The following is a 22,399-nucleotide window of genomic DNA, read 5'->3' as shown; positions in this document are numbered from 1 at the left end:
CTGCTGCTATCTTAGAAGCAGATGTCGGTCCTGAGAGGGTTTCAAAGTTTGATGACGTTAATTGCAGAGGTTGCGCAGAGGGAAGCAGTGTTGTAGCAGGCTTTCCCCCTGGACAGAGAGGATCTTCTGATTGCGTGCTGTGTCCCAGTGGCTGGCGTGCCTCGGTGTAAACTAGGAGCGAGGAAAACTCCTTTCCCAATCAGCGTGGGCAGCAGGAAACCCGAAGCAGTCTGCCATGCAGGAGGTGGCAGAGGAGGCAGAATGAGCAGTGGCAGCGGATCGAGCGGACGTGTGTGCAGAAACAGGTGAGTTTACCATTGTCGGGTAATCCCGGTATACTCTGTAATCAACCTCTACCAATTGGTTTCCCTTCCCCAAGGCTTCAAGATAGTTCACAAAGCACCAATGGGATTCCCTTCCCCAAGGCTTCAAGATAGTTCACAAAGTCCCAAGGGGTTTCCCTTCCCCAAGGCTTCAAGATAGTTCACAAAGCAGCCACAGGGTTTTCCTTCCCCAAGGCTTCAAGATAGTTCACAAAGCACCAAGGGGGTTCCCTTCCCCAAGGCTTCAAGACAGTTCACAAAGCACCAATGGGGTTCCCTTCCCCAAGGCTTCAAGATGCTTCACAAAGCACCAATGGTGTTCCGTTCCCCAAAGCTTCAAGATAGTTCACAAAGCACCAAGGGGGATCCCTTCCCCACGGCTTCAAGACAGTTCACAAGGCACCAAGGCTTCAAGACAGTTTACAAAGCACCAAGGAGTTTCCCTTCCCCAAGGCTTCAAGACAGTTCACAAAGCACCAAGGGGTTTCCCTTCCCCAAGGCTTCACAAAGTTCAATTCTTCAATTCCAGTTCACACTGGGTTTCCTTTAGATTCACCCACAGCTCTGTTGCAGGTATTTCAAGTGGCTTTTCTATGGGTGGGTGTCATGGGTCTAGGCACAGTTGTTGGACCACATGGTCCACCCATTCCAGGTCACGCAACCGACACACCTAGCTCGTTTCTCCTTCCGCAGCACCTGCCACTGTTCAGCTTTACAGTGGGATTTGGTTCAGGCTCATGCTCCTGATGCTTTTCCATTGCTTGTTTTTCCACTAGTCACTTGTTGCACTTTCACAAAATCTTGTGGCTCTTGCCAATGCTTGTTCTCTCAACACACATAGTTCCTTTATTTTCTTATGGCTCTTTCCAATGATCATATTCTTATTGCCCTTGCCAATGCTTGTTCTCTGTGGTACACAGTTCCTTCATATTCATAAGTTTCCACAAAACTTCTTTCATTGAGATCCGTATTCAAAATGCTTACTTTCATTCTGATCTCTATTAAAAAAGTGTGTTTTTTCTACTTGAAATGTCATTTGCATTTACTTTGCTTCAGTTTATGAGGATATGGTTCCCCCAAGCTAACCTGGTTGCTTTCCCTCCCAGGTTAAGGCTTTTCCACGTTCTGCTATTTCTTTATAAATGCCGGCTCCAATATACCCCGGCGTCCCTTTCCCACTTCACGGAACTCACCGGTCTCTTCTGGCACCTTTGGTTTCTCTCGTGGTGGACCATAGTAACGGCTACAGTGAAGTCTGCTTTGCTTTTACTTCCTTCCGCTTCCTCTGGGTTTCGCGGTCTCCACTTCTCCCAGCGTCTCGGATAAGAGCTCCGGTAAGCCACCGTGTGGCTTGCCGGCACCTGCAACCACCATAGAACTTCTCATATGCTCTGCGTATCGGAGCTGGCTGCTTTCTTGCCGTGGCTCTTGACGGGGAGCCTCCTCACTCCACAACACCAGCACTCACTCTTCCCTCCGCACGGCTTCCTTGGGAGGTTTGGTCCTTTGGTGTCTACAGCTATAGCCAACACCGTCCTCCTCCTCCCTGCATTGTAGGTATTTAAACACCCCTCTGAACTGATTGGCTCTCTGACTACTAGACCGCACAGAGCCAAAATATTCTGGTTCTACAGACTTTTGGCTCTTTTTGTTGCCTCTTCCTCGCCCCAGTACCAAAGTGGATTGTGTAAGAGTGAATGTTAATGGGTAAATGGGGTTCTAAACTACAGTAGCATACAAAGGTCTGGGTGGTTGAGGGGACATCTTGAGAGGGAAAGGGGGATGCCATGTCTCATCTAAGGGTACATGGTCTCCTCTCCCAAAGTCTCCTCCACCCAGGTAGTCCTCCTTCGTTTATCCACCCGCAGGGTCAGGATCCGGTAGTGACGAACTTTCCCTGGTCACCTGGAGGGAGGATATAGTGGGGGAAGAAGTGAGGATGCTGTGAGAAACCTGAGGACATCCTCACATTTTCTTTCCTTGGATCCTCGGCTCAGGTAGCTAGGGCACGGCCATCGCCTTTGGATCCAGATGCTGGGGTTGGACAAGTGCTGGAGGATCACCTGAGTAGGGGATCCTTGGGGAGCAGAAAGAGGATGCCCAAGGGTGAGATGCGGTATTCTATTCCTCTTTCCCGATATCCATCGCCCTGCTCTCTCTCAGCCTTTGAAGAACATTATCCTTCTTTTCCTGACAGTAATATACCAGACTTACCTATTATCCCTCTAAGACACTACAATCCCTATTTCTCACTTGCTTGTCTAAGTACTGAGACGAGGAAGAAACAACATAGAGGTGGAAAGATTACCCATAGGAACCATGTATCATGGGTTCCTATAGGCAGTCTCCATTTTGTCCCACTAATAAAGTCAGGCAGGGTCAGGCAATCAAGCACAACCAGACACACCTGAATTCACTTAACTCTGGCTGGGAGTCTAAAGGCAGCAGCCAGAAACAGCATTTTGAGCGAGCTGGAACTTCAGAGAGGACCTGGAAAGCCCAGAAGCAGGAAGGAGCAGAGGAAGCTGTGGAGAGTGTCCAGAGGAGAATGGAAGGGTGAGGCGATGACCCAATGCCTGTGTGGGGCTACAGCGTAGCTAAGAAACCATGTCTCCCAAGGGCCAAAGAAAGCAGACTGCAGCCTTCTGGCTGTGTCCACGGCAATACTCGTTTCCCCAGGGCATGTGAAGGGAAGCCCAGGTACTTGAGGGGCGGGTATGAGACCCTGACCTTAACCCAAAAATCCCAGGGAATTGCCCACCAGTGCCGCGCTATCCAGGTGAGTCTCATAACCAGAGGAAGAGAGGAACCCAGTAAGCATGTGTGTGGCTGGAACGGGAGACGGAGGCATACGTTTAATGAAATAAGAACTGCATTCTGGAACTTGTAGTTTTGGGAAACAGCAAGATTTAAAAACCCAGAAAAGAGAGGTTCCCAAGAGGAACAGCATTCTGGGACTTGCAGTGTGAGAAAACAGCTAAGAAAATAAAGTAGTGCTGAACTTTAAAACTGCCGTTTTGAAATACGTTTGAGTACTAGGTTGGAGCGTGGCAGAGGGAAACCTAGATGAAAAAGGATTTTCTTGAACTTTTATGTGTGAAACTAGGAGACCCAAGAGTCATTGGGGTAAAAGAGAAAAGTGTAACGAAGTCGAAAGTCGAAGTGGTCCTGCGGAGGTCTGTGAAAAACCTTGCACAATCGAAAGTCTTTGGCATTAGGGAAAGGTCTGAGACCAAATGAGGGAGACCTGGAATGTAAATACAGCAAGGGGAAGATAGCCCCCCTGGCATTGTGATTAATAAAAGGTCTGAGCCCGACTGAGGGAGACTTGTGCTGATTTTAGACTGTATTTGTACTTGGGGGAAGGGAACCCCCTGGACTGTAATTTGAGAGGTCCGAGCCTGGCCGCGGTTGACCTGTGTTGCAAGGTGAACTGAACTGAAACCAAGTAAATTTGTCATGGAAGGCCAAGTGGGCCCTGATCTACGATCTGAACTGCATCTTGAATGCCTAGAGTCAGAGTGTGCCACGCAGCCTAAGTGGGCCATCTTACCCCGTGAGATTAAACGTTGGGAAGAGACTTTGCTCAACCACACTGACATAATTTGAACACTGAAATTTCCTTTTGTGCATTTACATTTCCCTCTTCACATTATTATCTTAGAGTAAGGGCACTATTCGTTATTTTTTAGTATGGGCCACTTTTATTTGACTAAAGACTGATTAAGACTGCGTTTTCTTTGAGTTGATGGTCGAGACTACTCCCATCTTAGATATAGGGCTAGATAGGAGTTTTCCAAACCCATCCAAATATTCAAAGACAAGTTTTGAAAACTTGCAGCCCTTTTGTCTATCATACCTTTGATAGCATGCCTCCCCTGCAATGCCCTCACATTCCTCACATACCTTTCCACTATGCAGGCTGGATCTTGGTGTTTCACTGGGGAACTGAGAAAGGAAATGGACATTACTTTGATCTCAACCCTTCTTGTGTTCCACTGTGAAACAATACGGTTTGAGATCCAAGAACCACCGCATAACTCTCGCATTTCTCTCCTTTCATTGGCTAATCCACACTAAAGGTGAATGGTCTGTGATGAGTCTAAACCTCCGCCCCAACAGATAGTGTTGTAGGTGAACAATGGTGTATTGCACCTGCACGTAACATGTTTTTAAACTTCTCTTCTCTTCTTTCTGCTGCAGTAGCAAAAGGCACCTGACCTCGCACTCGAAATCTCACCCAGCCCCAGGTGGCTGCGAGTGCCCCACTGAGTGCGAGGCCTGGGGTAGTGCCCCCCTGCATCGTCCTCGTGACGGCCCTGACAATGGCCCATTTAATAACAAGGGCTTCCAATTCTATCACAGAGTTGTTTTTCTCTCTGGGGAAAAGTGTTCTTCTTATGCAGCGTATTGGGTGTTACAGGCCATCGTGGTCTTGTAAAAGGGCATCTCCTAATCCCGCTAGCGAGGCATCCGTTTGAAGGATAAACTCCTTCGAAAAAATGGTCACTTTTCAGATGGGGCTCTGACAGAGGTCTTCTTTTAGTGTGGTGTAGCATCTAGTCTTCTTTATTCCACCTGATCTTCTGGGGGTCTGCATTGTTCAACTTATCAGTGAGTCTAGCAGTTTTACTTGAAATATTGGGGATGAACCTGCGATAACAGCAATCAGTCTTAAAAAGGCCCAATATCTTTTTTTGTTCTAGGTGTTGGGGTGTCTCGGACTGCTTTAGCCTTCTCCTGTTGGGCCTGTACCTTGCCATTCCCTATGAAGAACCCTAGGTACTTTACTGCAGATTGGGCCAATTTACATTTCCTAGAATGACCTGTTAACCCCACTGCTTTCAAGACTCGTATGATTGTGTAAGGATGAAACACATGATCTTCACAGGTCCTACTGTGTATCACAATATCATCTATATAGGCCCCACACAATTCAGAATAGTGTTGTAAGATCGTATCCATTAACCGTTGGAATGTTGCGAGGGCCCCATGTAGTCCAAACGGAAGGACTTTAAAGTGGAACAAGCCTAGAGGTGTGGCAAAGGCAGTTTTGTCTTTATCGGCTCATAAAGTGGAATCTGCCAATACCCTTTGGTAAACTCTGTGGTGGAAAGATATACAGCATTGCCAAGCCGATCAATGAGATCATCAATACGGGGCATCAGGTAAGCATCAAACGCATTGACTTTCCTGAAATCAATACAAAACCGCCAACTGTCATTCGGCTTGGCCACTAATATGATTGGGGAAGACCAAGGGCTCTTAGATGGTTCAATAATTATAGCTTCAAGCATCTGCTTGACTTCCTGGATGATGGGATGTTGCTAAGCGCCTCACCTCATCTCAAAACTGGTATCATGCTACCACACCCCCCCTCCCTAAGGCTACTCCTCTCTCTACTGAGGAACCCCCTCATATGGCGGGTATCCACTCTCGTGCAAATCTTATCATTAGCCAGTCTAGCTGCATTTAGCACTCTGCACCCTGGAATTATGGCCCCCACTTCGAGACCTACGGCCACTTACCTGAGCGTTGAGCCTCCCAACATCTACCTCAATGTCCCTGCCTTATGGTTAGACCATTTCACCAAAAAACCCACACCGAATCAACCATGTTCCTCTCGCCTAAGAAATAAAAGACTAGGAACCAGATTCCTGGGTACGACGGGACATCCTCTGCACCCTAGCATTCACTCGAAAGCAGCCCAGCTCGGCCCGTCCTTCAAATCTCCTATCTCACCTTCTCTCCAGGGTCTCCAGACCTCGGTGCCACCAAGCAAAACTACAAAGATCAAGGCCGCTCTGGTCAATGCAAGATCCCTAGCAGCACACACACTTCACATTATTGATCTTATCAAGACTCAGGAGCTTGACCTTTAGCCATCTCTGAGACCTGGAAGCACCCCACCTCGGGCCCGGCACTATCCTTGGCCATCCCCCCTGAGTATTCCATATCCAGATGCGACCGCACCACCGGTGGGATTGCATTCATCCATAAAAACTCACTAGAACTCAGAACCCTACCAAGCACTAAACTGGAATCGGCCAAGCTACTCTCTGTCAAACTTCCTCTATCTGCCAACCAAACGGCGACTCTACATTTAATCTACAGCCCACCTGGTCCATCCACATCGTTTATATACGACATTACCTCCTTAGTACTCGATATAGCGAAAACAAACTCTCAGACAATCATCCTTGGAGACCTTAATCTAGGTCACCAAGACCACAATGACCTCACAGCCATTGAATTTGCCAACACCTTAACAGACCTAGGTTTCTCCCATCATATACAAGAACCCACCCACATCAAAGGGAGGTCTTTAGACTGGCTAAGCAACACCAACTGCAACATTAGCCTACTTTCTAATGTTCCATGCGCCTCGTCAGATCACCACATCATCACTTTCAACATTGAAGCAGCGCACCTGCCTACGCCCTCCATCGCCCCACCCTCAACAACGTCACAGACCTTTGCTCTGACCCTACCACCTTAGCTGACACCTATAACCAGACAGTGCTCTCAGCTATAAACTCCATTGCCCCTCTCAAACTAAGGACACCTAAACAGCATGCGCACCTCAATTCGTGGTTCACACCAGCACTCAGAGTGCTACGCAAAGAGAAACGCTGTGCGGAGTCACGCTGGATAAGCCACCCATCGGATGCCCACAAGGACGGTTTATTCCTAGCTACTCTCAACTATAAAGAAGCCATATTCCAGGCCAAAAAAGAGTCCTACAATAACTGTATCCTATCAGCACACTCGAACACCAAGGAACTGTTCAAAATTCTCAAGGAATTTGAGACTCCTGCAGTACCCCTTGACTCCTGTACCAAAGAAAGCAATTGGTGCTCCAATATACAGACAGCACTTCTGGGCAAAATTACAACCCTCCAATCTAAAATTAAAGACAAACAAACCTCCTTACAGTCAGATCAACTTCTGACTCTTCCCACGTCTAGCACCTGTCAAGCTAACCCGAACTGCAAACCATTCGCCTTCTCCCCGCTCTCCATTCCTGAAGTAGAAGGGATTATAAACAACCTCAAGCCGTCCAATTGCCAAGGTGACCCTTGCCCGGCTCCCATCATCAAGGAAGCATCCCACAAACTAGCCCCTTCATCACGGCCTTCATAAATGCCTCCTTCAAAACCGGCATAGTCCCTGACAACCTCAAGGACGCCTGGGCGATCCCACTACTCAAAAAACCATCCCTTGACCCCAACATACCGATCAATTTTAGACCTATCACTAGAGTCCCTTTCCTGCTCAAGATTCTAGATCGTGCAGCATACTTGCAGATCCAAGACTATCTTGAATCCAACAATCTTCTTGGATTAAGACAATCCGGATTATTCCCTAAACACGGGACCAAAACAGCCCTGATCGATCTGAAAACCCAAATGGAGTTACTAAAGGATAATGGGAAGTTAGCGCTACTCCTTCTCCTTGGCCTCTCCGCAGCATTTGATCTGGTCAACCACCAAATACTCTGCCAGCATCTTAAATCTGCGCCGACTTCTCGGACTCTGCCAACACGTGGATCCACTCATTCCTATGTAACAGATCCAATGCGGGTCTTCTCGTCCACAGCCTCCCCTGACCCTGCCCCGATTCACTGCGGCATCCCTCAATGGTCCTGTGTATCGCCCACTCTTTACAACGTGTTCACAAAACCCTATTCAATGTGCTTGACTATCTGGGTGTCTCCTACACTAACTATGCGGACGACACCCAGATACTCATTCCTATCACTGGTGATCACATAGGCGATACTAAATCCTTGAATTATATCTACTTGGTCATCCAGGCCTGGGTGCCTCAATGACGACAAGATGGAGCTTCTATTACTAGGCTCTACCTAACGCCTCAATAAATTAGACCAAGCCTTCAAGTCGTTCAACATTGATGGCAACAACATCAAGGTCTCTGAAGACACTAAAACGCTGGGCGTTTATCTGGACTCTGCTCTCTCTTTGAACAGACAAACGAATGCAGTAAGGTCGGCCTCGGCCTACACTTGCAAACTTATCACCACCTGCAGACCTTTTCTAAACTCGCACAATTGCATTACTCTGGCAAGAACACTCATTATGTCTGAAATCGACTACTGTAGTGCCCTTTACTTGGGGACCAGCCAGTCTAACCTAAATAAACTGCAAACAGTCCAGAATAACGCCATCAGGGCAGCCCTCAACATCCCTAGGCGGTCCCACATCTCCAACGTAAGAGCTGATCTACATTGGCTCCCAGTAAAACATAGAATCGCCTTGAAAACACTAGCCTTGACTCATTAATGCCTGGACAACAAGGCCCCACCCTACCTTGCCTCTCGTCTCACACTCCACACCTCCACACGACCGACTAGAACACCACATATTCATAGCCTCATCCTGCCTAGGTTTAAACTCCAAAAAGCTGGTGGTGTGAGCTTCCCTGTCCTAGCCTCAAAGCTCTGGAACTCATTGCCCACTCCCATCAGAACTGAGCCTTCTTTCTTAACCTTCAAGAATAAAACCAAATCTTGGTTGCTCACGCAGAACGTATGAAGCACCTCACTCTAGACCTGGCAACTATTTTTTGTAATACTGCAACTGTATATATTGCTTTGTATTGTAAATAACTATATTCAAGACCTGCCACCTAGTCTATGTAATACTGCAACTGTATATATTGCTTTGTACTGTAAATAACTATATTCAAGACCTGCCACCTAGTCTATGTAATACTGCAACTGTATATATTGCTTTGTACTGTAAATAACTATATTCAAGACCTGGCACCTAGTCTATGTAATACTGCAACTGTATATATTGCTTTGTATTGTAAATAACTATATTCAAGACCTGGCACCTAGTCTATGTAATACTGCAACTGTATATATTGCTTTGTACTGTAAATAACTATATTCAAGACCTGGCACCTAGTCTATGTAATACTGCAACTGTATATATTGCTTTGTATTGTAAATAACTATATTCAAGACCTGGCACCTAGTCTATGTAATACTGCAACTGTATATATTGCTTTGTACTGTAAATAACTATATTCAAGACCTGGCACCTAGTCTATGTAATACTGCAACTGTATATATTGCTTTATACTTTAAATAACTATATTCAGGACCTGGCACCTAGTCTATGTAATACTGAAACTGTATATATTGCTTTGTACTTTAAATAACTATATTCAAGACCTGGCACCTAGTCTATGTAATACTGCAACTGTATATATTGCTTTGTATTGTAAATAACTATATTGTATGTTCTGAAACTGCTCCTAAGAATATGCACCCGGTTGCCTTCGGGCCTGGTTGCAAATAAACAAAATTACAAATTACAGAATGGTCTCTTTCCTTGCCTCGGGTAGGCTATAAGGTTTTAGATGTACCACCTTGCCCTCAGGAGTGTAGATGTGGTGGAAAATTCCTTTCATTCTTCCTGGCTCTTCTTTAAAGGGAGGACAGCTCAGGGGCAAAGAGTTTGTCTTAGACGCAAGACAATGCATAGCAACACAGGTTTGAATCCCAGACTTGTGCTTAGAAACTGGTCCCTGGCATTCAGCGCGTTATAAAAGAACAATTATAATAAATATACAGATCTTGTTTCTGGTTATTTCTAAGCTCGGCCAGTATGAGCACCTTTCTATCAGAGTCGTCAGGTAGTAAACGTGACAGAATGGTGGTAGTTGACTCTGTAGGGTTGTCGCTTCACACTTTTAAAAGATTAATTTGGTATACCTGGGTCTTTAATCGGCGGTTAGGTTGAGACATTTTGTAGTTGCATGGTCCAGTCTGTTCTAACACCTCATAAGGCCCATGCCATTTGGAAATGAGTTTATTCTGGAGCTCTGCAATAACACTAACACCTTTGGTCCTACCAAGAAAGCTCTTAATGTGACCTTCCGATTATATGGGGTTTTCTGCTATTCTTGTGCTTCGGCCATATGGGTTTGGACTAAAGAGCTTATTACAGACATTTGCTCATTAAGCAGCATTGAGGGGGCATCTTGAGAGGGAAAAGGAGGATGCCATGTCTCATCTAAGGGTACCTCATCTCCTCTCCCCGTCTCCACCCCCCAGGTAGTTCTGCCTCACATATCCACCACCAGGGTCAGGATCCGGTAGCAACGGCCTTTCCCTGGTCACCTAGGGGTTGGAAATATTGGGGGAAGAAGTGGGGACGCCCTCAGATACCTCACAGAAGTCACATTGGCGTAATTAGAACTTTGTAAAAAGACCAGAAAAGGAAGGTTACAATCATTGTTACCAAAGCCAACACCATTGCCAAAGTAAAGATAGGGCAATATTGAAGCAAGCGAACTATAACCACCATTGCCAAAGTAAATATGTGTCAATATTGAAGCAAGCTAGCTATAACCAACATTGACAAAGTAAATAAGCGGCAATACCACAAAAAGAATATAATTACCAGTGTCAAAATAACAAGAGAACATTATTGCAGAGAGATTGTTATTGCCAGAGGGAGAAAGATGCAATATTTAAGCAAGACATCAACACGCATTGCCCAAGTCAAAGAGGGGTAAATGCAATAAAGAAACATGGTCAGAAATTATTTGGTGTCAAAGTGGGAAAACAGACATCCCAGGAGAGAAGCCCTCCTGGTAGAAAGTATCAAGGAGGACAGGAGCATAACCTGCATTGCGAGTGGCAAGTACAACAGTGGAAAAAAGAGCACCAATGTGTATCATGTTTTCCTAGAAGGAGTTGTGAATTTGGATGTTGTTGATGAAAGTCAAAGACTTTTCCAAAAGGTTTGAATAAAGCCTCACCACATAGTATGTGTAGCAGTGTTAACTGATTTTGTCCTGGCAGGTGAGTATTCCAGGATAGGGACCTTTTTGGTGGAAGTCCTGGCAGGTTAGTGGACCAGGAAGACATCATTGCAGTACTGTATTGTGGTTGAAGGTTGTGAAGAAGAAGTGGCAAGACCTTTCATATTTTGTGGTGGAACCATCCTGACAAAACATTGTTGTTGATACAGAAGGATTGTGAAAGTGTTTTATTTCTTAAGAAGAAGAAGTTGTGTTAAACTAGTTTCTATAAGTGGAGAGATAAAGACTTGTCGTTTGGCTGAACTGTTGGTTAAAGTCCAAGAGAAAGACTTTTCGAGCAACACAAATCTTATGATCAGAACTTGGCTACAAAAAGGAACTTATTTGAACCTTTGATTGAAATCCTGCTTGGAATCTGGGGAACGGGATCCGACCCAGGTTACAAGGATACACAGATATTAGGTCTTTGTTGAACATACCTGTTATTTCTGTTACATTTGAATTGCCATTGATTACCTTCATAAGTTTGATGTAGCTACAAGTGTGAGGGATAGATTCCTTTTGTTAGAGTGTTTCCTTTAGTTTATTTTTCGATAGGCAGGGAAAATACTCATTACGTTAGGGATAGTGCTGCGTTTGTCAACCCCTTATGAGTTAATAAAAATGGATTTTTGTGAAAAACCATTGCCATGCTGTCCGCCTCACATTTCTGACCCCTCTAAGGGTAGAGCAGCATTTGTTTCCATAGGAGTTAGGAAGGCCCCAGTGTGCCTGATTGATACAGCATGGAGTCTTTTTGTATTATATGTATTTTTTATTCAATGGAGATGACATCCAACCATGAGATAGAGTACAACATAACCTAACATCCTAAATAGAATCCGTATCCATGAGTCTTCTGCACATGAGGGATAGAGATGCAATTGGATGGGGAGTAGAGCGAGGCGAAGGTCCCAGAGTGGAGAGGGTGGATGAAGCATAAAGTGCTGAAAATGATGCTTGGGTAACGTGTTCTCCAGGCCTCAATCCTAGAGTCAGTCCAGCTGCCTTGTTTGGTGGAGAATGCCTTAAGGTGGCCTAGAAGGGTCTAGGGTAGTGCAGTGAAGTTGAGCATTGTTGAGCCCTTCATATTAAGCAAGAAAACACTCTCAAAATGACCAAAGAAAAGCAGATAGATTCTCTTATTGTGCATAGCAAGAAACAACGCTTGTATCAGAACAAATCGAGAAACTTACCCACGGTACACCAGCAAGCCCGAACTCAACAAGTAATGACAAATCATACAAAACATCCTTTCTAGAGAGACCTAAACTACAGTGACTCCTCACGCAACTTTACGATCAATTCACAAAGATAACCATCAACACCTCCACACAACAAGGATCTTTCACTCTGTTCATGGAATAGCAGAGGGTACAATCATTTATTTCACAATGCGATGGACTCTATTCTGACTCACCAATTCATATGCCTTCAAGAAACATGGCTCTCATCGTTGCCCGGATGTGACGGTTACAACAGCATGATCACCCCAGCCATACAACGCAAGAAAGGCCGTCCCTCTTCCGGCCAGCTCACTTTGGTTAAGAATCTTCCAGCAATACAAATTGTTGAAACTAAAAATCTGAATCCATGGGCGCAGTTTACCATATGCGTATATATAACAGGTTTACTCAATCTATTGATCACACAACTGATAAAACAGCCCAAAAAGAGATTCTTGGGATCTTTAATTTATACTGGAACCCGACAGCAATCAACTCAGATGTCTTCATCAACTCGGTATTTACTGCTATTGATGAGGTCTCGTCCGTGTACCATAACATTCAACTTATCATTTGTGGGGATCTCAATTTACACCTCTTTGATAACAAAGGAAATCTGCTACCAGAAACCACTCTCTCTTCGCGAGCAAAAAATTGGGGCAAGGAGATGAAGATACGAAACCTAACGCTTTATAAACACACTGTCATCTCAAGAAAGATCAACCACGCCAACTTGGTCGAGCGGGGCTCAAGTAGCTACATTGGATTATGTTTATACATCGCCAGCAATTAAAAAGAGAACAACAAACATTGGAAATGCAATATCCCAATATAGTGATCATCACATTATTAGTATAGAATGGGAAACCGCCTGGGCCGGCACAGAGACTTTCCCCACTATCCAGATGGAAACAAAGAAATCGGCAACCAGATTGCGTATTAATCCATCTCAAGTCAACCAGATTGTCGAAAACTACATTGATTCCAAGAGGCAGATGTCGAATAAAATAAATTATGAATGGTTACTTAGTCCATTTCTTCAAAACATAAACCATACTCGCGTAGTCAAGAAAACCCATATTCACTCCTACAATCCACGCATGGTGGAGAAAAAAAGAGAACTACGGAAAGAACTCCCTTGTCTAAAAAAATCAAAACTACCGAATAGCACGATTCTGATGAAAAAGGTCAAACAAAAACACAGAAATTGACAAAGAGTGCCAAAGCTCTGTTACTCCAAAAAGATGCTGAATCGGTACTTAGCCTGCTTAAATCGCATAGCACAGGAGGCCTATGGAATCTACTAAATGCACAGAAGGACCAACAGGAAAAACTGACACAGGTTATTCCAGAAAATATCTGGCTAGCCCATTTCTCAGCCATCTATACAGGAAAGCCAAGCAATAATAACATTATACCGGCAGCTCGAGTTGAATTGAAATGGCCGGCTATATGGGAACAAGACACCATCCTGCTACTAATAATGAAATTAAATGCGTCAAGAGCCACCGGCCCCGACGGCCTGTGTAATGCCATCTTGAAATGGAACCCGGTTGAATGGGCGAATTTATGCACACACCTATTTGCAAACAAAGAAAAAAGCAAACAAATCCCAAAACTCTTGGAAGTCTGCTATCTTGATCCCAATATATAAAAACGGCGACCGAAACAATCCCACAAATTATCGCCCAATTGCCTTATTGGACCCCATTGGCAAAATATTCACCACGTCATTGTTAAAAAACCTCAATAGCTGGATCACAGAAAACAAGCGATTTGATATCCGCCAAACTGGCTTCATTAAAAATACAGGAACCAACGTTAATCTGTTGATATTAAACATTCTTAAACATGAAGCTCTGCTAAAAAAACGGCCTATTTATGCCGCCTTCATCGATTTACATGCAGCCTTGTTAACAGAGAAAAACCTTGGCAAAAATTGAGATTGTGGAACTGTCCAGCAGATATCATAGAGCTGATCAAACAACTATGCACTAATAGCACCATCCAAATTAGGCTCTCCCGTGATGGAATGTTATCTTGGCCGATTGATGCTAACAATGGCTTGAAGCAAGGCTGCCCAGTGGCAGCAACTCTATTCAATCTATATACCTCAGATATTCCGGAGGAAGATCGCTTCCATTCAGCCAACCCAACGAAACTCAACGCCACACCTGTTCCACATTTACTGTATGCAGATAACATTGTGATCCTAGACCTTACCCCAGTAGGCTTACAAAGAAGACCTACCCAGATGGAGAAGTATGTGAAGGAGAACGATCTAGAGATCAACATAACCAAAACCAAGATCAGGTCTCGGACCAATAACAGGCAAACAAAACAGAAAACCACATTGTTCTTCATGGATAACAAAAAGCTTCAGTGGCAAAACTCAATCAAGTACTTGGGAATTCTATTGAATCATTCTGAGAGAGAGAAAGAATGGATCTCACATCTTCAAATCAAGACAGCCTCTCTCGCGCAGCAAGGTTCCTCAATACACTTCAAATATGGGAAGTTTTCGTTGAAACCAGTTATAGCATTTTACCGACAAAAGGTGAGTGCTATTATTACATATGGGAGTGAAACCTTGATTAACATTGATCAAGCTATTTGGGATACACTAGAAGGAATCTTCTGGCGGAAAATCTTAAAACTCCCTAACTCATTCCCGGCTGTAAGAATCCGGCACGAGATAGCCACTCAATCCCTTAGCTCCATTTTCACCTGCAAAAAACTCGACCTATACAGAAAAATCGTAAACAACGATGATATTCCGGCTCTTGACATCCTCCGCATCAGAGAGAACTCGACAGCTGATACTGTGCTTAAGGCATAGAAAAGTTCCATAGAGCAGTTAATGAGGGAAAATGACATAACCATGGAGTGTCTTGTCAATCGTCCACAATCAGCAAAAAAACGATTGTCACAGAATGACTCGATAAAGACTATCGCCTTTCAAAATAAATACAAAATGAATATCAATTGCGAAATAGACATTAGAGCCATTAACCAGCTTCCTCCATATTTAGCCACCTTCCCAGATCGAAACATCAGAGATCGCTTTCTCAGATTTCGTCTGACTCTCTAACCTACACGCGAATCTCTCACCACATCCAGACAACTGCCGAAAACAATGGAATTTTGCCGCTTTTGTGAACAAGAGGACATTGATGAAACATCATCATGGAGTGTCCTAAACATATTGAGAAAAGAAACCTATTTAGAGAAAGACTCACAAATCATGTGTCCCACAGAACACCACACGATCGTTGGGCCCAGATTTTGGCAGGTGTCAACAAAAACATGATAATCACTATTATCCACTTTTAGAACAATATAACCGGAAATCAATAGTTTCTGCCATTGAATGAAAGTTAATTTTTGCTGCGTTTTTTCTATTTTTTCTATTTTGTTTTTGTTTTGAGGAAGCATCTGAAATGCACATTTTATCATGCTTTCTTTCTTGTTTCTTCCTTTTCTATTTTTTTTGTATAGTGAGTGTAAACCATGTTGATAAAGTACAAATGAAAAGTTTTGTAACAAAACTATATCATTTAAAAAAAAAAAAGAAAAATATTTGTTGAGACCAGTGCTCTTGCTACTTCCGCTTTGTGCATAGTGTTAAGTTGGAGGATTAAGCCCTGGAGAATGTGCACTCAGAAATGAGGTTTATGAATTAGATTGAGGATATCAGGAGAGAAAAAGAATAAACTGTCAATGTAAACACCTAGGTTTTTGGTTTGTGTGTCTGCAGTTGGGGTAGAACCAGTGTTGGTCGGCCACATTAGAGGTGGCTGAGTAGGTATTGTCGATCCAAGGAGGATAACCTCAGTTTGATCGCATTAAGACAAACAATTGTTCATCATCAAATCTTAGATGAGCATGAAGTAGGAGGAGGCTGAGTGTAAAGGCAATGTGGGTGTCTGCAGACATTTAGAAGGAAAAGGATGAAATGATGACAGGTACAAGCTTGATGTACATATTAAAGGGCCACGGACAGAGAGCCGAGCCTTGCAAAACACCACTGTTGTAGAAGTTGGAGAAGAAATGTCCATTTGTGAAAGAGATATTTATGGACTGATGCTAGGCGCAGACCTGCTCTGAGGATGCCTTTATTCCCGAGACCCTCTTGATCATTTCTTCCAGTTTGATTTCTTTGGAAGCTGAGAAGATGCTGAGACATTCATGTAAGGGGGTGGTGACTCCAAGGGTTTGGCCGGGTTTGCAATCATGGTTTAAATGGATCAAACTTAGTTGACTGAGGAGCTTGTATTGTCGGATAGGACTTTGGAGCTGGTGTAACCATCAGGGTCCGTGTGGGTTATTCAGCCCCTGGGTGATGCAGCTGACCTCTGATGAAGAAGTGATAGCAGATTAAGCTATCATGAAAGAAGGCTATTTGGTGCAATTATTGGGGATTTGTTATGGGGGGGTCCCGTGTTGAACCAATTGTTGTATTTGTAAGGCCGATTTTTCTCTTTTTGCGAATAGCAGGAGTGCAAAAGACAAGAGTACTGATTGGTTCATTTTCAAGTTTTGAAAAAGTCGCCTTAGCCACCTCTTTCCAGTGGATCTTGAGACTGGCGAAAGAGTTGCCTTAGCCACCTCTTTCCAGTGGATCTTAAGACTGGAGAAAGAGTCGCTTAGCCACCTATTTCCAGTGGATCTTAAGACCGGAGATAAGTGCTTCATATTTGACGATGCAGCAACTTGGCAAATCTTCCTTAGTTGCCTGTCACATGGGCAGGTATTGTTTTATAGAATGCAGCTGCTACAGCTGTTAGCTCTGCTGGCTCAAGGTAGCAATGTGATCCTTACAGGGAATGAAGCAGCAGAATAACGAGGGTTAACAAACCATGTTATCAACTGTTCAATGTAAGTGGCAGATACAACTGGACAGAGGGCCGCTCCGCCAAGTGCCCCTTTGCTATCATTGATGTCAAGTACCAAAACTGCAAGTTACCAAAGTTCAGACCCCCCCATAATATCTATCTGCAGTAGAGGAAAACCTATCAGGTCATTGTTTGGACTCATCCACTATTACAGAAGATTTCTTCCCCAATTCCCCATCAGAGCCAGTCCTTTAACTGACATGTTGGCCAACATCAAGGCAAACCCATTGGCAGGGAATGAAGCGGCAAAACTGATTTTCTAGCTCTAAAGATGGTGTTAAGCAATGCGCCCCTTCAAGAGCCCCCCCCTGACTTCAGCCAGCCTCTTACCCCCCAAACAGATGCATCCCGATACAGTCCTGTCGCAAGTCCGAGATGGAGAGGAGAGGCCGGTTCTGTCCATCAGAAGGAAACTATCAACAGGAAACGCCACGATCGAGCAGAGGAAGCCCTTCGTTGTTATCTGGCTGGCGACATTTCATTTTCCTCACACACCATGGGCCCACACTAGGGTTTTCCCAAATGAAGAAAAGCAATTGCCAGATAGTAAGACGTTTCCTTGCATTTTAGCCCCTCCACCTTTTTAAAGCATCAGAAGGCAGAGTCCATCTCATGCTTCCCCACTCCATCTGAAGAACAGGAGGAGATGAGAACGTTCGTGGGGCGGGGGCTAGTGATGATCTTTCACCCTCAAAACTCAGTGAAAGACCATCTGTGGAGTCTGCTTGCTATGACTGGTTGGTATCCGGAGACAAGGTCTGCAACACGCTGCCTGGGTCGAAGAAGTGCAGTAAATCAAGAGGACAGGGTCTCTGGCTTGGAGTCGGTGCCTGGCTTGGAGCCATGGCCAGGTATATCATCGGCGAGAAGTGGGAGAGTCTGACATCGGTAGTCCTGTTGTGAGAAGAACCATGGAACATGCAACAAGTGTTGCCAAGGTACAAAGGGCCAGGATTACCTTCCATAAAGATGCATCCAAGATCGGTTTGGCTGAAGGCCTGTCACAAGTCTGAGATGGTGAGGAGAGATCAGTGCTGTCCATCAGGAGAAACTGTATTAGTGGGAATTGGAACACTTCACCATCGAGCAGGAAACCAATGGTTTCCATGGAATAGGAGTATCATGGCCTTTATAGTAAGGTGGTTGCTTGCGTTGCAGCCCTCCCACTCTTCTATACGCTAAGTAGAAAGAGACATCAAAATGAAGATTTCCTTGGTGGATGCTTTCCTACTCCATTTGAAGAACGATTCTAAGATAGACAGACCAGTAGATGTTTGAACAGTGGTAAGTTTGAGGAGTGGATGGATTTTGAGGTGCCTACTGTATGTCTGAAATGGAGCCATAGAGTGGTAGTCAAGTGGAAGAAAGAACATCTGCTAAAGAACAGAGCAAAGCGGCCTTGAGAGCAGATGAGGGAGTGTGGGAATGGACTGAACACCTGAGGATGAGTGTAGCTCCTGGTGTGAGCACAGACATGTCGTCCCAATCAATGAAGCATCAAGCAAGCACCTCAGAGGCGGGGGTGATCCACGCAGGGATGCGTGAGGTAAACCCAAGACCACAGTAAGAGGATGATGTGGAGCCCATTGAAAGCAGAGAGACTCCAACCACATAATACACTTAGAAAGCCATAAGAAATCAGAAAGAGATAGGTCTTTATACATTAGGTGCCCAAACAGCTGAGGAATCCTTAGTGGGGAGCAGTATAAGAGCGCAGCTTCTTCATATACTACACCACACAGTGGGGTGCATTAAAGAGCACAGCATCCTGATATACTACACCACTCAGTGAAGCACATTAAAAGAGCGCAGCTTCTAGATATACTGCACCCGTCAGTGGGACGCATTAAAAGAGTGCAACATCCTGATATCCTGCACCACTCAGTGTGGCATATAAAAAGAGCACGCACCACTCAGTGTGGTGCATTGAAAGAGCACCGCATCCTGACATACTGGACCGCTCAGTGAAGTGCATTAAAGAGCACAGCATCCTGATATACTACACCCCTCAGTGGGACGCATTAGATGAGTGCAGCATCCTGATATACTGCACCACTCAGTGAAGCACATTAAAAGAGCGCAGCTTCTAGATATACTGCACCCCTCAGTGGGACGCATTAAAAGAGTGCAACATCCTGACATCCTGCACCACTCAGTGTGGCATATAAAAAGAGCACGCACCACTCAGTGTGGTGCATTAAAAGAGCACAGCATCCTGACATACTGGACCGCTCAGTGGGACGCATTAGATGAGTGCAGCATCCTGATATACTGCACCACTCAGTGAAGCACATTAAAAGAGCGCAGCTTCTAGATATACTGCACCCCTCAGTGGGACGCATTAAAAGAGTGCAACATCCTGACATGCTGCACCACTCAGTGTGGCATATAAAAAGAGCACACACCACTCAGTGTGGTGCATTAAAAAGCACAGCATCCTGATATACTACACCCCTCAGTGAAGCGCATTAAAAGAGCCCAGCATCCTGATATACTGGACCGCTCAGTGAAGTGCATTAAAAGAGTGCAACATCCTGATTTACTGCACAGCTCAGTGAAGCGCATTAAATGAGCACAGCATCCTGATATATTGGAACACTCAGTGAAGCGCATTAAAAGAGCGCAGCATCCTGATATACTGGACCACTCAGTGAAGCGCATTAAAAGAGCGTAGCCTTCTGATATCCTGCACCACTCAGTGTGGTGCATTAAAAAAGCACAGCATCCTGACATACGGCACCACTCCGTGTGGTGCAGTAAAAGAACATACACCACTCAGTGTGGTGCATTAAAAGAGTACAGCATCCTGATATACTGCACCACTCCGTGCGGTGCAGTAAAAGAACATACACCGCTCAGTGTGGAACATTAAAAGAGCGTAGCATCCTGATATACTGGACCGCTCAGTGAAGTGCGTGAAAATAGCACAGAATCCTGATATACTGCACCCCTCAGACGAAAAGGCTAAGCGTGTATTCATGATTGTGCACTTACTTCAGTATGGTATGGAAAGTATTTTATTATTTGAAAAGTATGTGTGTTTGTTACCTTGGGAGGTTTGTCCAAGGTAACATTGTACTCGAGTGGAGGCAGTGGGACAGGGTTACTCACATGTCTGTTATGTGCATTGTGGTGTAAGGGAGATAGGACAGTAAGTGTCCAAGGCAAGCCACTCGGGTGCAGGCCCCAGCCCCTGCTTTACCATACTGGTTCAAGGCAATGAGCGCACCATAGGGGAACTATAGGAGGGCCATAGGGGAGGCATAGGGGGCCATAGGGGGACCCTGATCCGTGCCAGTGTTTTAATCGATCAAGTGTGCTACAGTCTATGCAGAACATTTAGCCATGTCAAAGAGGCACAGGGGCTACTGAGTTGGTTTTTGCGGGTGCTCATTGCATGAGGCTTGAGGTGGAAGGGGAACAGGCAGCGGTGAACCCTGTGCAAGGTGTGGGTTGCACTTGTGCACCATCAACTAAACAACATTTTATTTAGTACTGCACAGGTCTATCCACAGATGAAAGATGAGGTAGAAGCTATAACCACTTGGGAGACTCACCGTTCTGCTTGCCGAGAGCTCGCACTCCAGGGCCAGCTTCTCCTTGGCCAGCTGATTGGCGGAGAGCTTAGCATGAAACAGCTGCGAATTTGCTGATGACATCTGAAGCTGCAGATAGTCCTTTTCCCGCTCCGCCTGATGGCGCCTCTCAGCGTATTCCTGAAGCTCCTCCCATATCTGCATGGCGGATCCAAAAGAGAGACTGTTTGTGATTATGGCATTGTGTATGTGGGGTTTCACATAGTGCGCCCTGTACATGTCATTGAGGATAAGATCATGTGGCTTTCGGCAGATACACCACTGGGGCCTTCAGGTCATTGACTCTTGACCTCTCCTCAGAAACAGATGCTGCACAGCCTCTAGACCGTCATATACGCAGTGTTGAGGCCTATAACACCAGTGACCTATGGGGATAGCAGAGCTGCATATTCCATACACAGGAATCCATCAGGTTGGTCCCTAGAAAAGATGCAGGATCATTAGTCATTGGGACTGTGCACTCTGCACCTCTGTTGTGCTCAAATCATGCACCATTCACTTCAAAAGTGAACAAGTCGACGCCAACAACTGAACTGCATCATGTCAAATCACTGTCATATCACTGTCATTGAGATGTCATAAGAAGCTGTGTGCACCTGACTCGACCTGGGACTTGGGTCTTCTTAGTAACGTGCTGTGCTATTCCCAGGAATTGTTGGGAAGGAAATGAACCTATCCCACCCACGTAGGCGCTTTAGTATGGGGCGAATCCCATGAAGACACCTGTGATATGGCAGGTGGGAGGGGGGCATGCTAAGAGACCCAGCACAGACATACTTTTACGCAAACTGTAGATGTTTAGACTTAGTGCGCGCATTTAAACAGACGCCATTTTGTAGCTATGGCAGAAGCATTCGGCCTGCATGGCAGCACGGTAGACACAGACCGCAAACCTGCTGAAGAAACCTGAACAGGCCCAAGCGCTGATGAGAGAGAGACCCACGCTGTTCATTTCCACAGAAACCTTCCTTTGCTCTACAACTGTTGCCAATACACTTTATCCCGAGAAAGAATGTGTCCTGCAAGGCCATGAGATGGTGCAGGGCGCCCCGCTCACATGTTATCACAACTAGCGCAGAGCAAGCCTCCGACCCCCACCCAGCCAACTACAAGTTATAGCCCTGCAACTGCCCCAGTCCCAAGACCCCTGAATTACAAGATAGCAGCTGATCCCAGGCCACCAATCATAAACCAGAAAACCATAAAGATGGAAAAGATGGTCCCCCTATCTATACTTTACAATGACATAATTTGTAATACAAGGTGTGGGGAGGGATAATTTATAGTTCAAAGGTGAGGGTGGAAGCCTTAGACGCCGGACGACACAGCTGGGATGTGTAAGGAACTCATGGTTGCAACAGTAAAGACAGACACAAGTGATCACAGTTCAAGGGTATTTATTAAACTGTATGCAGATTGGAAAAACACCTAATCTATACCTAAGCCTAAAATGGGAGCAAGCTACAACCATCAAATAATAAGGCAGTCCTAGTGGCGTCTTGTCAAATAAAAGGGCCTAT

The 22,399-nt window shown here is 45.1% G+C and overlaps 1 protein-coding gene across 1 annotated transcript in view; it reads right to left on the bottom strand.

The window, feature by feature from the left end:
• The window catches only part of LOC138468418 (coiled-coil domain-containing protein 88B-like), a 545,411-nt gene that overhangs the window by 216,820 nt on the left and 306,192 nt on the right, over positions 1-22,399 (bottom strand). The window contains exon 6 of the mRNA XM_069608969.1: positions 20,841-21,017. Coding sequence (XP_069465070.1) covers positions 20,841-21,017 — 177 coding nt within the window. The remainder of the gene's footprint in view (positions 1-20,840; positions 21,018-22,399) is intronic.

The sequence above is a fragment of the Ambystoma mexicanum genome, chromosome 4q, assembly GCF_040938575.1.
Source record: "Ambystoma mexicanum isolate Mex_15411 chromosome 4q, UKY_AmexF1_1, whole genome shotgun sequence".
Taxonomy (NCBI): Eukaryota; Metazoa; Chordata; class Amphibia; order Caudata; family Ambystomatidae; genus Ambystoma; species Ambystoma mexicanum.
This window is presented reverse-complemented; position numbering and strand designations above follow the sequence as displayed.